Source organism: Desmodus rotundus, chromosome 12 (assembly GCF_022682495.2).
Source record: "Desmodus rotundus isolate HL8 chromosome 12, HLdesRot8A.1, whole genome shotgun sequence".
NCBI lineage: Eukaryota > Metazoa > Chordata > Mammalia > Chiroptera > Phyllostomidae > Desmodus > Desmodus rotundus.
Window position 1 is genome coordinate 35789714 of NC_071398.1, and position 14520 is coordinate 35804233.

The following is a 14520-nucleotide window of genomic DNA, read 5'->3' on the forward strand; positions in this document are numbered from 1 at the left end:
GACATTTGTGGAGCTTGAAGCAGCTATTTCTGTTTACATGTTGTTTATTGAGGAGGCGTTTTGCAAAAAAAAAAAAAAAAAAAAAAAAGTTGTTTTTCCTGGAAAAAAAAAGAGATCCCACTCTTAGAGGCCTGTGTGAAGGAAGCCCTAATATATGGACCCTGTTCCCTGCTGGCACTGCCCTGCTGGCTTTTCCCCGAAGAAATTGATGAATAACGTCAGGCTGGTGGTACGCTGACCTCAGGTCGGGGGCAGGAGGAGCTAGAGGGGAAGGTGCCGGGAGGCTCTGGAAGAGACGTTCTGCACAGGGGCTCTGCCACGTGATCCAGGTACTCCCTCTCTGGGACCACCCCAGAGGGAGGGACTTTGAGGATCAGGAAGTGGCTTGTGTGCCCACCCCCAGGCCCAGCAAGGCCAGGCGGAGGCTCAGCCCCCAGGAGAGTCCAGGGATTCCCTCTATGACTATGTTTCATCCCATAAATCCTCACAGAAAGAGCAGCAGGTCTTCAGAGCACACGGCCTCACCCCAGTTTACAGGTAAGGAAAACACGGCCCTGAGACGAGATGGGATGATTTGGCTGCTGCCGGCTTGTGCCTCCGCCTCTGTCCCCTGAGAGAGTATGAAGTAGCATCTCCCGGGGCCTTGGGGCCTGCCAGAGACCCACGGGCTTCCTCTACCCCATGCCCACACTTTTAGTGCCCCAGTACCCAGGAGATTGATCCTCTCAGCTAGAAGACAAAGGGCAAAGGTCATTAGCCTGGTCAGGCCCATGCTAACACCACCTGAGGACAGGGGCAGAAGCCTCCCAGCCCAGCTCCTCCAGGGCCTGCTGAGAGCAGAGGAGAGTTCAGTGCCCAAAGAGTGCCTACCATGGCCTAGATCCCATGCGCCCATGGCCCTGTTCAGGGCAGGCACAGCTCTGCGCCCCCAGGGTGAGTGAAGTGAGCAGCCACGGAACTCCCGGAGAGCTTTGCCTTGGCCCTCCTGCGTCTCTGGAAATGGGCTCCCAGAGTGGACAGGGGGAGGGAGAAGTGAGGCTCCAGGTGCCTGTATGGACACCGTAGCCCCAAGGAAGGGCTCATCACTCTCCTCCCCTGCTGAAGCCCCTGCAGCCCTGCGGCCTTGCCCGCCAGGGCTGGGGGATGCTGACGCAGCAAGCTGGCTGGGCTTCTGGGTGGGCCACACCGCAAGAACAAAGGACTCGGAGGCAGGGTAGAAACAACTGTATATTCCCTGGTTACAAAGCGGGGCTGTGGCAGTCACCAGCGTCCGGTGGGTCAGCAGACCAGCAGGGCCTCATCATCACTGGCCTCCAATGTTGGGGAGCAGAGGGATGGGGGGCTCCTGCAGACACTGGGTGGCTCTGGTGGGTGGGGGCCTTGGGTGCTGCTGGCAGCTGGGGGTGGGGGGTGAGGGTCCTGGGCTGAGCGGGGCTCCCGAGATGTGTCCACAGGAGCTGGGCTGTCCGCCAGAGGGTCCCTGCAGGCCTTCCTGTCCTTGTCCACTGGCCTGTACTCTGGGTCCTGCAGGCCCGAGGTGGGCACCACGGAAGGCCCCACCTCTAGTGCGTGGCTGGGGGCAGTGGGGGACTCGTCTCCAGCCGCCCCAGGGCTGCCTGTGTCCGTAAGGGGCGCCGGGGGGTCCAGGGCGGCCCCTGGTGCAGGCTGAAGGAGCCCGTCACCCAGCACCGTCTGTGAGGTGCGTGCAGCAGTCAGCAGCGGGATCTGTCCCCGAGGGGCCCGGGGCCGGTGAAAGAGCCGATTCCACAGGCGACCCAGTCGGCGGCGGGAGGGTCCTCGGCGGGAGGCATGCCGGCGCATCTGTCTCCGCATGGCCGTGCGAAGGTTCTGTAGCATGGAGGCCTGGCGGGAGGAGTGACAGCTGAGGGGCAGAGGTCAGCACAACCCCCAAGACACCCAAACGACCAACTTGTCCCCCCACCTGGCATAGACCCTGTGTCACTCTCCCCAGGCCTCACCTCCCACCTCCCTCTACCCCTGGAGCTGCCTGGTCCAGCCTTCCCCTCAGGCTTCCTGTCTGAGCACGCTCTAAGGTCCAGCAGGAAGCCAGACACCCATAGGGTCTCGTGCTCTCTGGAGCTCACCTGGGATGCACTGTAGACGGGAAAGTCCTCCACGGGTGGAATGAGGCCCTGTGCAATGAGCTGCCCATAGGATGGGGGTGCCTCCCGCCGCACAAACTCAGCCTCCAGGCGTGTCATCTGGGTCTCAAAGGCCCTGAAAGCAATGGGCAGAAGGGGAGCATAGCAGGACTGGCCAGGATCCCACACTTCCACCTCCCATGGGGCCCTGTGCAAGGGCTTACAGCAGCATGTGGGGCCCTGCCACTCCCTCTGGAGATCCTGAGATGCCTGGGCCCTGGATGCACGAGATAAGTCCCGTGGGGATAGCCTGGGCCCCAATTTACACACTCACAGCTACAGGAACAGTGCGCCCAGAGCCTCTCTCCAGAGAAATGAAGAAACTCCTGGCCTGTGACTCCAGGCACCGCGAGCAGCAGGGAGGCACTGCCCACCCACCTGTACTCCTGCGTGCGCAGGGAGTAGAGCTTGAAGGCACAGCCCAAGGCAATGACGAGCAGCAGGCCGCAGACCAGGCTGCCAATGAGGGCAGCAGTGATGACCTTCCGGGGCACGGCCGCCAGGCAGCCGTGCTCATCGCTGCCGTCCTGGCAGTCCTCCTGGCCGTCGCAGCGCCACGTCTCAAAGATGCACAGGTTGGTGCCACAGTGGAAGGTGCCAGGTTGGCAGGAGAAACAGTTCTTCTCATCGGCACCATCTGGGCAGCTTTTCTGGTTGTTGCAGCGGTCGGCAGGTGTGTAGCACAGGCCGCTGCCCCCCTCGCAGGGGTACTGGTCGGGCGGGCAGGCAGGGCAGCCCTGCTCGTCTCGGCCGCTGGCACAGTGCCACCAGCCGTCACAGCGCTGTGACTCCAAGAAGCAGCCCTGCTCGCCCGTGTCATCCACAACACCCTCAGTGCTGCTCCCACATGGCTGCTCCCATGGGAGGCAGTAGCCCTTCACCTGGTAGGTGGCGTTGAAGCCGTGGCCAGCGCTGCGGGCGCGAGCGTGGTAGGCCACCGTGAGGCGGCCCTGGGCAGCCTCAAGGCTCACCGGCCGGTGGTTGCTGCGGTAGGACAGTGTCTGCAGCAGGCGGTCCCCACGCTCGCCCAGGCCCTCGTACACCTGCACGTAGTCGTCGTAGCCCAGCCGCAGCTCCAGCTGCAGCAGCACACGCCGTTGGTCTTGTGTGTCCACCAGCCATGTGCAGTGAAGGTCTGAGGGCCCTCGGGCTGCACCAAACAGGTCTGGGGAGGCAAAGGAGCCATAGAAGCTGCCCAGCCGCCGGCCACACGCCAGGTCAGGGCAGCCAGCCTCATCGGAGCCATCACCACAGTCCTGTGTGCCGTCACAGCGCCGCTCTACCGGAAGGCAGCGCGTGGAGCGCACCCCGCTGCAGGGGAAGGTGCCCCCGGGGCACAGGCTGCCGGGTGGCTCAGAGGCAGGCGCTGAGCAGTTGCCCTCATCAGAGCCGTCGCCACACTCATCCACCGTGTTGCACTGCCATGGGCCCGGCAGGCACTTGCCGTTGTCACAGCGGAACTCGTCCACCTGGCAGGATGCCTGGCCCAGCTTCCCTGTGGGATAAAGAGCGCAGGGGGGACAGTCAGGGGAGGGCTGCGCCTGGCTCCAGCGATGGGGCCTGAGGCCAGGAGGGGGCAGGGTGGCTCCCTCTTCCCAGCGGGGCCTCTGCAGAGCCTAGGAAGAGGCAGGAGACGTGAAGAGTCCTGGCCTCTCCACAGCCATTCAAGGGACAAAGACCCCTGGAATGTCAGGGCGAGCTAAGTCTCTGACATGAGGATAAAGGGTAAGCCCCCACTCCAGCCAAGTCTGTGACATGGGGTCAGTGACTTCGAGGGGCTGCAAGGTACCCTGAGGCAGCAACATGTCCAGCCTGGTCCCACCACTGTGCTCAGACTGACGGTGTTCTTGGGGGAGACCCTGCAGGGAGCAGGCAGGTGGAGAGGGCTGCTCTGGCCCCGGATGCCCAAGCAGCGCACTGGGTGCTGTGTGGTGCCCTGCGATGCCCTGCTACGAGTGTCACCTCGGATGTATGAGAGACGGAAGCCCTGGGCCTGGCCGGAGCTGGAGGTGTCAGAGTGGAAGAAGATCCAGACATGGTCACGGGTGGAGATGAAGGCCGGTGGGATGGCAGAGCCGCAGAGCCGGAAGGCCTCCTGGCGAGGCGGGGCTGCCGGGCCCAGCATGAGCCAGTCCAGGGAGCACTGGTGGGACTCCTCCACATCGAAGTTCCGGAAGCTGCAGGGGTAGAGAGGACCGCCGGCGTGTGTCAGGCAGGGTCCATGCGGCCAATGACCAGCAAGGAACAATCAGGCCTGAACTCAGGACAAGGATGTCCCCCCTAGCCCACCCCACCCGCCTCTCCTCTGCGTCCAGACTTGCCGGGGTCTGAGGGCAGCTCCGAGAAGGATCAGGACAAATCCGGACATCAGCCCTGCAGTCCTGGGAGGGCCTTTCCGGCACACACACAGCATCCCCACCCCACAGCCAAAGCGGAGGTCCACCAGGAGCCCCCCCATGGGCAATTCCCTCCCCCAGCACTCTCCCAAGTGGGGAGATCCAAGGGTCAAGATCCCGCCCACACTGAGTCTGCTGGGACAGACCCTGCACAAACTCACAGGCCTGTGCACTGTGGGAGAGGAGCACGCCCATGGGGCTGGCCTAGCCCGGGGCTGGGTGACCACTGGTCACCTAGGGAGAAATGTACTAGCCTGGGACTCCCTGGCCCAGGTTGTGGGAGGAGCAGGTCACGGGGCTTTGAGTCTTTGGTGGAGGGTGAAGTCTTTGAAGAGAGGGCACCCGAGAGCCACAGCCCCATGACCCCAGGAAAGAAGGCACAGACACTCAGACCCTGGCGTGCCCGTCACACCCAAGCTTTGGAGCTATGGAGTAGTAACTGCGGCCATCTGGGCATTGGCATTTAGGGGAGTGACTCCCCAGCCAAATACCCCATGGCCACCCAGGCCAGGGGTTCCAGCCTCAGTTTCACCATCTGGTCACCTCACTCCGTCCCCTCGGTATGTCCCTGCAACTGGAGGACCTGGGCTCCTGCCTGGTCCCCTCTCCTGCTGAGACTGCCCCAAAGGCCCTGGGGAAACCCTGCTCTGGGATCCGTGCCAGCCTAGCCTCAAGCCACCCCTGTAGGACACAAAGATACCACTGCCACCTCAGAGAGAACCAGACCACGCCCACCAGCACCCAGGGCTCCCCCACCCCGGCAGGCCTGAGGTGACTGACTGCTCCCACAGCCAGGCACAGAGGCCCACAGAGACCTGGGGGGCGGGCACACCCACATGCTCACACAGGCTCCCACCTGAACGCTCACACGTGCACTCGTGCACCCACACCTGCTCACGTGCGTGCCCTCTGGACTTGCTCAGACGTGCTCGTACACACACGTGCTCACACACATTCACACGTGTTTTGTATACCTGCTCAGATGTGGGCTCACAGACACAAGCACAGAGACACACACGCGCATTCACACATACGCTCCATGCCTGCCCTCGTGTGCACTCAGGCACTTGCACCATCACACACACACGCACACTCAGCGCGTGCAGACCCGTAGAGATTCCCTGGGACACACCCTGGGACCCCCGTACCTGATGGTGATCATGTCCCCACGGTCACCCTGGATGTACCAGCTGCAGTTGGTGCCCGGCGGGTAGTTGAGGGGCCAGGCCGGACTATAGATGACGCCACGCCGTTCCGTGTGCTGCTCCAGCTTCCCACTGCAGGCAGCTGTCAGGAGAGGCAGCAGAGAAGTGCTGGCCTCACCTTTGAGGAGGAAGTGGTGGGGCAGCAAGGGGACATTCGAGCCTCTCATGGCTCGAGCACAGGCCTCTCCAAGGTGGGATAAGGCTAGCCGAGGGTGGGCATGGCCAAGGACAAGGCCACTACTCGAGACTTCACGGAAGCAGAGCAAGGAGCACCCACACACCTCATCCTGTGCGCCAGAACCTGGGGCCCCGGCAGGGCTGGGGGCGAGTCTGCCTGCCTCTTGGCCTTGTGACCTCGGTTCAGTAAAGAATTCTGCACCATAGGCCTTCCTGCTCTGTCCAGGGCCTGACAAATACAGGCCTCAGCCAGAGAGGGGAAGTGCTTTGCTCACACAGATCTGAGTGCCTACTATGTGCCAAACACAGTGCTAGCCATGCTGAGTAAGACAGGCAAACACCCTGCTCTGTGGAGCTCGCAGGCGTCGGGCAAGAGTGGGGACGTTGCGACCAGGTCCACTTCATGCAGACCCGCTGAGGGGAGAGAAGATAATAACACAGGACTGAAGGGAGGGGCCAAGGTCAAGGTGGGGCTGGAGACACAGGCTGGGTCTGATAACACTTTGTCGAGAATCTGGGTTTTATCCCGACCTTGAGTGGGAAGCCGCCAGAGGCATCCCGTACCCAGATGAGCAGACTGAGGCTCAGAGAGGATAAATGACCAGCCCATGACTACGGAGCCAGTACGTGGCAGCCAGAATCCACCCTCTGGTGGGCTCAGCTTTCACTGCCCGGCCTGCGCCAACTCAGCTATGGAACGTCACCTGTACACTGTGTTAGGTAGCAGCAGCGCAGAGCGTCACACCGGCCAGTGTGAGTGAGGGGCTGCCATGCCCAGAGGCTCACTGGACCCACCTCATTATCCATGCCCTCTGCTCCCCAGCTCCGAAGCCTGCCCGGGTGTGCCCCAGCCTCCCCAGGGCCACACAAGCACCTGCACTTGGCTGCCCCCACGCCTCACCGCCCCTTCAACCCTTCACCACACTGCTTCATGGACTCCTCCCAGCAGCCTGTGGTGAAAGCAGAGCCCACTCTACAGACAGAAAACCCGAGGCCCAGGGGGACACTGATGACCTGAGTCCAGTGACATCGCCTCCTCACTTTCCCACCGCCCAGCACCTTCCGCTGTCGCCCTGGAGGCCGGGGTCTCTCTGCTGCCTCTCAGGAAGACTCCTTTCAGGGTCCCACGCAACACGGCCGCACCAAGGGGAGCGAAGCCCTCCAGCCACCTCTCATGCTCTTAGGACAAGGACAAAACTCATCACAGTGGCACCAGCCCCTCCCCTCTTCTGCCCTGTCTCCCCTATAACACATCCTTCTGCTCACACCTCCTGTGGAGCCTCCCACAGGAGGGAGGCTTTGTCTTGCAGCCCCTGGCAGGATGCTCTCCCACCCATTAGCCCACCCACTCCTACGGACTCCGGCCCAGGGGCCCCTTCCCCAGGGCGCCCTTCCCGTGCTATACCCACTGGGGCTCCAATGCTCCCCCCACTTCTCTGTCCCCCCAGCACTCACCCTAGCAGCAATTTCCCCTTGAGCTGTGCTGGCTCTGGCTTGTCATGGTGTCCCCTGAATCCCACACAGGGCCTGACTCACATTAGGTCGCAATAAATATGGGTGAGTGAGTGAATTGGTCAGTCCAAGTACCTGCTTAGCATTTAGAGGCATGAAACCCCTTCTGCTGGGACCTGCCAGGACTGTGGGGGTCCAGTGATCCAATACTGTGACTGCTGGGGAGTCAAAACCCCCATTCAACAGCTCAGGAGAAATTCAAAGGACTGGAAGAGAAACACCGCCCCCAACCCTAAACCAAAGCTGACCACGCTCGGTTCACCATCAGGGCCCCAAGAGTCCCAGGTCACAGAGGCACCAGCCAGGCCTCCCCACTGCCACCCACCCTGGGCCTAAGAGCGATGTGCTCTGGTCGAAGGCCACAAGAGGAAGGACTGAACAAACGGAGTAGCCTGGCTGTTCCCTCTGACAGGTGAGGCCACCAGCTTTGCGGACCACGCAGGGACTCTGGCCGCTGGCCTGGGGATGCCCAGGGAGGTGAGGAGTTATGCAAACCAGAAGAGAACTTCTCTGGAAGGTGCCAGGGGCAGGGGCAGGGCTGGAGAGGGGAGGCTCAAAGGCAGGGAGGACCCAGGCTGCGGAGCGCGTCTCCCCCAACGTGGAGTCTCAGAAGCAAGTTAAACTCAAGCACCTGCCCTCTTGGGCGAAAGGCTCCAAGAAGCCAGGCTGGGAGCCCCCGGGACAGGCCCTGGGGCAAAGCAGGGCGCAGTCACTACCTGCTCTGGCCTGGAAGCCTCTCCTAGAGTCGGAACACTCACGGAGGCCGGGTTTGTCATCCACGCTGGCTGGGACCGCCAGGCCCGCACGCCCTTCTCTCTCTGGCCAGAACATCTCTCCCTCCAGGATTTATGTCTGGCCCTCTTCCAGGGGTCAGGAGGCCTGTCTCTCAGACCACCAGCCATGTCAGGAGCAGAGGACTGGACAGCTGCCAGCCCAGCTGTGCCTCTCGGCAAAGCTCCTGACAACACACACCCTGAACAGTCTCACTCCTGGGGCTGCCCAGAGCTGCCCTCGAAATCCCCACAGCCAGGGCAGCAAGGTCCCTGCTATTGTCCGCTCCACTCCAAAGGGGCCGCAGAGACTGCAGTGTCCGCAGCTGTCAGCCCGGCCCACACAGAGTGAGTGCGAAGTGGGAGGGAGGCTGGGAGGCGCAGAGAGCTGGGAGCTCTGGTCAGGGCCTCTCGGCCAGACACCTCTTGGCAATGGGCTTGGAGGTCACCACCAGCTCAGACACCCAGCCCCAGGCCTCTCTGTGATTGTGGGCCTCCCCCACCCAACACACGGCCAAGGATCCCAGCACAGGCAGGAGATGGAGGCTTGTGAATCCAGTCCCGGGGCCTCTGCTGGTCCATCGGTAAAATGGGTCAGCGGTGCGTCTTCTTTGAGGGTGGCTCAGAATTCAGAGGAGAGTGGCATTCTCTAGGCCAACATTCACGGGATGGGGTGAGTGGGGGCTACACCCCACGGGAGGTGAGGGTTGGGACAGGGCGCGTGATGATGGGCTGTCGGTGCGCGGAGCTGGAAGGACTGTGTTTGAGGACATGCTGTCGCAGAATAGAGCGCCTCAGGGGGTTCCGGAGGCGCTCAGAAAGGTCTCTCTGGCTTTAACTGGAGGTGGCCTGTGTTCACTTGGGCAGAAAATGCCCTCGGCCCTCGTGGCGAAGTGGCCTGCTCAAGCGGGCAAGGGATGGCCGCGCAGTTTTAGTCCCGCGAGCATCTTTCTTTCCTGGTCCAAAGAGTCATCAAATACTCCTGAGGCAGCCGGAGCCTGATGAAGCACAATGTGCAGATCCGGTTGCTAGAGGCAATCGATACTCCAGACAACCTGCCTGGTGGCACAGGTGACAGGGAGCTGGGCGCCCCACCCCAGGAACTGGGGAAGCTGCCAGGTAAGTGGAGAACAGCCCCAAGACCCTACCCAAGCCACCCCAGGTCACAGCGGAGTCCAGAGTCCAAAGTGCTGGAGGCATTAGTCAGGGCCTGACAGCCTGGGCAGCACAGGGGCTGGGAACCCGGGCCGCCCAGCCAGGCCCTCGGGAGTGTGGAAGCCCAGTGCGGGCTGGGAAGGAAGGGACAGGCGAACGGCTGTGACCTGGGACCCTCACAGTGGGAGTCAAAGGCAAAACCCTGACAGTGTGGAGTCATGGAGCCTTGGGTGGGGGTCGAGCGGGTGCCTCAGGCAGCCAGAAGCTGTCTCTTAGCAATGCTAGAGGGGTCAGGGCTGGACCCCAGAAGAGCTAGGGCCCAGACCACCACCTGCGACCACATGGACTGTGCATAGCTCAAGACATGGGGGACACCATGCACAGGCACTGTGATGTGAACAGTGGGCCCTGGAGTTGGGCAACGTGGACCTTGCTGGGGCCTGAGGTCTTTATAACAAAGAAAAACCAAGCGTGTGGCCCTGGATGGCTGTCTTTCTCTCCCTGGCTCTGTGGGCAGACCTCATCCTGGAAGCATCACTCTTCCAAACCTAGGGCACATGCATGTGGCAGACATGTCCACCCAGGACACCAGCAGGAGGGCTGGCCTGGGGGTCACATCTGTAAGACCTGCCACCCCCTTCCACTCCTTCACAGCCAGTCTTCTCTGGGAACTTGTGCCAGGAGGTTGGCAGTTAGCTGTGGGGGCCAGGACGCCAGGCAGGGCTGGGGCTGCCTTAGTGCTGAGCAAGGCAGGTCCCTAGGCCGGCAGAGTCAGCAGAGGAGGCCAGGCTGCCGGGAGCCGGAGCTGGTGTGCAAGGAGAATCAGGAGGGAGACTGAGAGGCCGTGTCTGAGAGACAGGCCGTGAAAGTGGCTTCTGTGGATACTGGGCCTCCCCATTCCAGTGACCTTGGTTAGCAGACATGCCACTCTTTGAGCCAACCTCAGTGAGTTTCTGCTACACACTAAGCCCTGAGCAGAACCGGGAGTCCCAGGCACTTCTTGCCCCTCCACGCAGCACAGCAAACAGCAAACAAATCAGCGGCACCTCCTCAACTGGGGACCGCGCATTCTCCCAGCTTCTTGAGACCATTCTTAGATGTCTCCTGGTGGCACCAAGGGCCATGAGGGCCTGGACTTATGCATTTGCCACCCCCTGGCAGCCCCCTCAGCAAAGAGCAAATGCCCCAATGGCCTGGGCCACCCTTCCCGCTCGTGACAGTCTTTGCTGCACTAGATAGCACGTGGATGGACAGACCCAGTTGGATGGGCAAAAGGCAGGGGCAGAGCCCCAATTGTGTTTTCTCAGATTCTGTTTGAAAGTTTGGCATCCCCCAATCACAGGGCCAAACTACTGGTCAGCATGTTTACCTCTCTCCTGCACACCAATTTGTCTAGAAGCTGCCTCTTTCCAGTCTAGCTGATCCAAGGCTGAGCCCCCGACCCACCTTCTTATCTAACTCACACGCGAGGCCAATATTTCCCCTGCCTGGGCTCTCCTAGGACCAGGATTATTCAGCCTCGCCTGTTCTAAACTGTTTCTCTTGTCCTGCCTTGACTTTCCCACAGCAACTCCAACTGCTGCTCTGGCCCAGGCCTTCCCTGCATCAAACCTGATAGAACCTTGGCCCTGCATGGTGTGGCCTGTGCCCCTTCCCCTCAAGACCCACAAGTAACAACTTTGTCAATGGCACTGGCCCCTCCATGTCATCACTCAGTCGCACCTTTCCATATGAAATCCCAGGGATAATTTAAAAACAGGTGGGCATCTCAGAGCAGCTCCAGGCCCTCGGGGAACCCCACGGCCTACAGGAAGTACAACGTGTCAGTGCTCCCGCACGTTGGCAGTTTGCCAGTGGTATTAAGCCACCATGTGTCAACACCATGCTGAGCATCTTCCCTCATTCATTCATTCAACCGTACTAACAGGCTTTGAAGTAGGTCTTCTCATTGCACCCGTTTTACAGAAAAGGGAACCGAGATTCAGGGAAGTTGAAGCTTGCCCAAGGCCAAATGGCTCCTCTGGGCTGCAGAGAAGATGCACCTCAGGGGCGGAAGCAGGACTCGAAGGCTTGTCCTCAGAGGCCAAGACGCCGGAAGGCAGGGAAGAGGGGAGGAAGGAGAGGAGCGTATTACTCACCTAAAGCAGGAACTGCACTGCTGAGCCGGCCGGTGAGAACGATGTTCACTGTGGGAAACACAAAGAGGGTCCGGGGGGCGGGGGCACTTTTGGGACCCACGCACCTGACCTTGGCCGGCAGCAGCCCTTTCAGGGGCACAAGGCAGCATGGCCCAAACGCCAGGCTGGTTCTCTTCCTCTCACAGGGCAAAGCCCAGGGCACTGCCCCCAAGGCCCCTGCCCCCAGCCTGGGCCTGCTGGGACCCCCAAGGGTCTCAGAACCCACCTACTCACATAGAGCCGAAGAGAGCAGTGTGCAAGCCAGGCTGTGCCAGACCACTGCTGCCACTCCCCACGCCTGGGAATTCTAACTCACTTGGGAGGGGATGTGTTTCTGTTTCCTGTCCGGCTTGAGAAGCTCAGGCCTGCACCACCCAGCAGAGAGAGGCCTGGGTGGAGGCCCTGCCAAACCGGTTCCTGCCACCATGGAGGGCTGCCTCCTCTGGGGGGCCTTGCCAGCCCCCTCACTCACTGGCAGCAGGGAGGCAGGGAAGCAGCTCCGACTGCCCCATGTTACAGGGGTGCACAGCTTGCAGAGTTCAGGGGCATTCTCACTGTGCCATGCTAAACTTGAGAAGGCAGGCAAAGAACTCTGCTGCCACCCACTCCCTCAAATACCCACCTCCTGGGGCTTGTTCTTTGCTTTCATGCACTGCCTTCCTGCAGGGGAACTAGGAGGAGGATGCGGGCAAACTGAACTTTCTGGGGGTTCAGGGTGCCCCACAACATCAAGTGAGCCAAGGAAGGCACAGGGCATCACTGGAGGGGTCAGCCGCCACCAGTGAGAAAACGGGGACAACTGCAGCCTCATAGAACACCCAGGCTCTGGGCCACATCTGGGCAAGGAGGGCCTTGGGAAGCCAAAGGGCCTGTCCCCCTCTGTCCAGCTCACCAGGAAGCCCACCCAGCATCTCAGAGTACAGAGCATATGGCCACCAACAGATTGGGGAGTGAGTACTTTGAGGGTTCCAGCCCTTACTGAGACCAGCTCACAAACAGAGGCAGGTGCCTTCCCCCAAGACTTCAAGCTCCCTGATTCCTGGGGGGACAGGGGACCATAGAGCTTAAAACCTTCAGGTTTCTTCTCTTTTACTTTGTTATTTCAGTAGCTTCAGCAAACCTATGGGGTTACAGTGCCTTCCTCAATAAAGCCAGAGTGTCCTGTACCAACCCAGGCCCAGCCTCCCTCCTTTTTCACGGTAAATACAGGAGCCCTGTGCATTGAGATTTAACTCTTTCCTTCTTTCCCCCACACAGGGCCCCAGCAAGGTGAACAGAAAAACTCCTAGATGAGGTAGGAGCCCTCCTGCCAAGGTGCCTGGCCCTTCCCACACACACCACTCTGGGCTGAACAGGCTAGCCCCTAGGTGTGAGAACACGCAAAAGGAAGACAGAGAGCATTCTCGGAAGTTGCCTCCTGCCTGGTATCCTGAGTCCCAGCTCCAGCCAGCACCCGCCCCCACCCAGACTTCAGGCGGAAAACGGAGACTTCTTCTCGAGGCAGCCGGCCTCGCCTTTGTCCGCAGCTTCGGAGGCCCCTATCTCCCCGTTGCCGAGCTAAGCGCAACCGGGTCGTAGGAAAGCCGCCGCCCGCACGCTCGGGCCGCCCTGCGCAAGGTTCGCCCGCGCGGGATCCGCTATTCCGAGCCAGGAGGGAGCCGGGGTTCCGCGGCCGGAGTCGCCGCCCCCCCTCCCCGAGGCCTACGACCCCAACAGACCGGAGCTCCCGCAGTGCCATCTCCGGAGGCCCTGGCCGCAGACAGGAGGGCGGGCCGGGTCCCGTCAGGGCTCGGCGGGGGTCTGCGAGGCGGGGGCCCGGACTCGGCCAGGCCTGCGCGGCCCACTCACCCAAGCAGACGACGGCCAGCTGCGCCCGGGCGCCCGGCGCCCCCTCCGGCCCCGCGGCCGCCCGCTGCTCCATTCCGGGGCCGGCCGGCCGCGGGCGCCTCTTCCCGTCCCCGGGGTCCCGCTACGGCTCCGGCTCGGGCTCCGGCTCCGACTCCCGCAGCGGCGGCCGGCCGAGTGCGGGTGGCGGCTCGGGCGGCGTCTTTGTGAGGCAGCGGTGCAGGCCCGCAGCGCGCGGGGCCACATCGGCCACGGCGTCACGGGCCCCGAGGGGGCTCAGCGGCGGCCGCCAGGGTGGACCCGCGCCCGCCGCTGCCCCCGCGCCCCGGGCGCCCAGCCGCTGCCGGCCTGTGCCCGGGGGCCCTCGGGGCGCCCATGCCCCGCGCCGTGCCCCCGGGCCGCCCTGCGCTGTGCCCAGCCTGCCCGGCTGGTGCCGCCGGTGGTGAGTTCGTGGGTCTGTGGGTCCTCCCGCCCGGCCCCTTGCCCGCCCGCCCGGAGCTCGGAGGCCGCGCCGCGCCAGCCACGTGACGCGCCCGCGGAGCCGCAGTGGCGCTGGCTGGGCGGGAGGAGGCGCCTCGGCTGCTGGACAGCTCCGCGCCCGCCGCTCAGTCCAGCCCGCGCCCTCTGGCCCTTGCGCCCAGGGCCTGGGTCAGTGCTCTCCTTGCCTCCTCCTCCCCGGGCCCCGGCTGTGCAGAGCAGCGCGGGGGAAGGAGGGTTGGTAGAAGGTGGCAGCCGGAGAAAGGAGCTACACAGGGCTGCTGGGGGACCTGCCCCGCCGACCCGGTCCTCCGGTTTGCCACAGCCCGTTATAGGAGCCGTGTCATATCCCTGACATGACCTCTCTGTGCACAGCGAGGCCTGTCCCCAGTATCGCCTCAGCCCGCCCTGTCATACCGGCTGGCCCCGGGAACTGAAGAGGAGGCCTGCTTTTCAGGATTAGGGCCACTATCTGAGAAAGCGGTCAACAGAAGGGCTGGGCTCCCAAGAGGCAGAAGCACGGAGAGACATAAAGAAGGGTTGAGGAGGCCGTTTAAGGTCAAGCAGAGTCAGCCCTCCTTCCTTGAGACTGATGTGAAATCACAGGTCCCCAAAGGTTCCCTGGCGCAGGGCCTTGGTACGGC

The 14520-nt window shown here is 62.3% G+C and overlaps 1 protein-coding gene across 1 annotated transcript; it reads right to left on the bottom strand.

Annotated features, from left to right (window-relative positions):
- Positions 1–1214: 1214 nt before the first annotated feature.
- LRP3 (LDL receptor related protein 3) lies at positions 1215–13896 on the bottom strand. Its single transcript, XM_053915632.2, has 7 exons — positions 13403–13896; positions 11516–11563; positions 5707–5845; positions 4125–4339; positions 2541–3657; positions 2106–2238; positions 1215–1863 (listed from the first exon to the last, which is right to left on the bottom strand). Exons 1-7 carry the CDS (start codon positions 13473–13475, stop codon positions 1279–1281), a joined length of 2310 nt encoding a protein of 769 aa, XP_053771607.1. The 5' UTR covers positions 13476–13896; the 3' UTR covers positions 1215–1278.
- Between the last annotated feature and the right edge of the window lie 624 nt (positions 13897–14520).

Bases quoted from the DNA above. Each gene is read 5' to 3' on its own strand.
- LRP3 (XM_053915632.2), bottom strand. From the start codon at position 13,475: ATGGAGCAGCGGGCGGCCGCGGGGCCGGAGGGGGCGCCGGGCGCCCGG. The intron at 5,846-11,515 runs GTGAGTAATACG...CTCTCCTGACAG, and splicing joins CAGTGCAGTTCCTGCTTTAG to CTGCCTGCAGTGGGAAGCTG. The intron at 4,340-5,706 runs GTACGGGGGTCC...CTACCCCTGCAG, and splicing joins GGGGACATGATCACCATCAG to CTTCCGGAACTTCGATGTGG.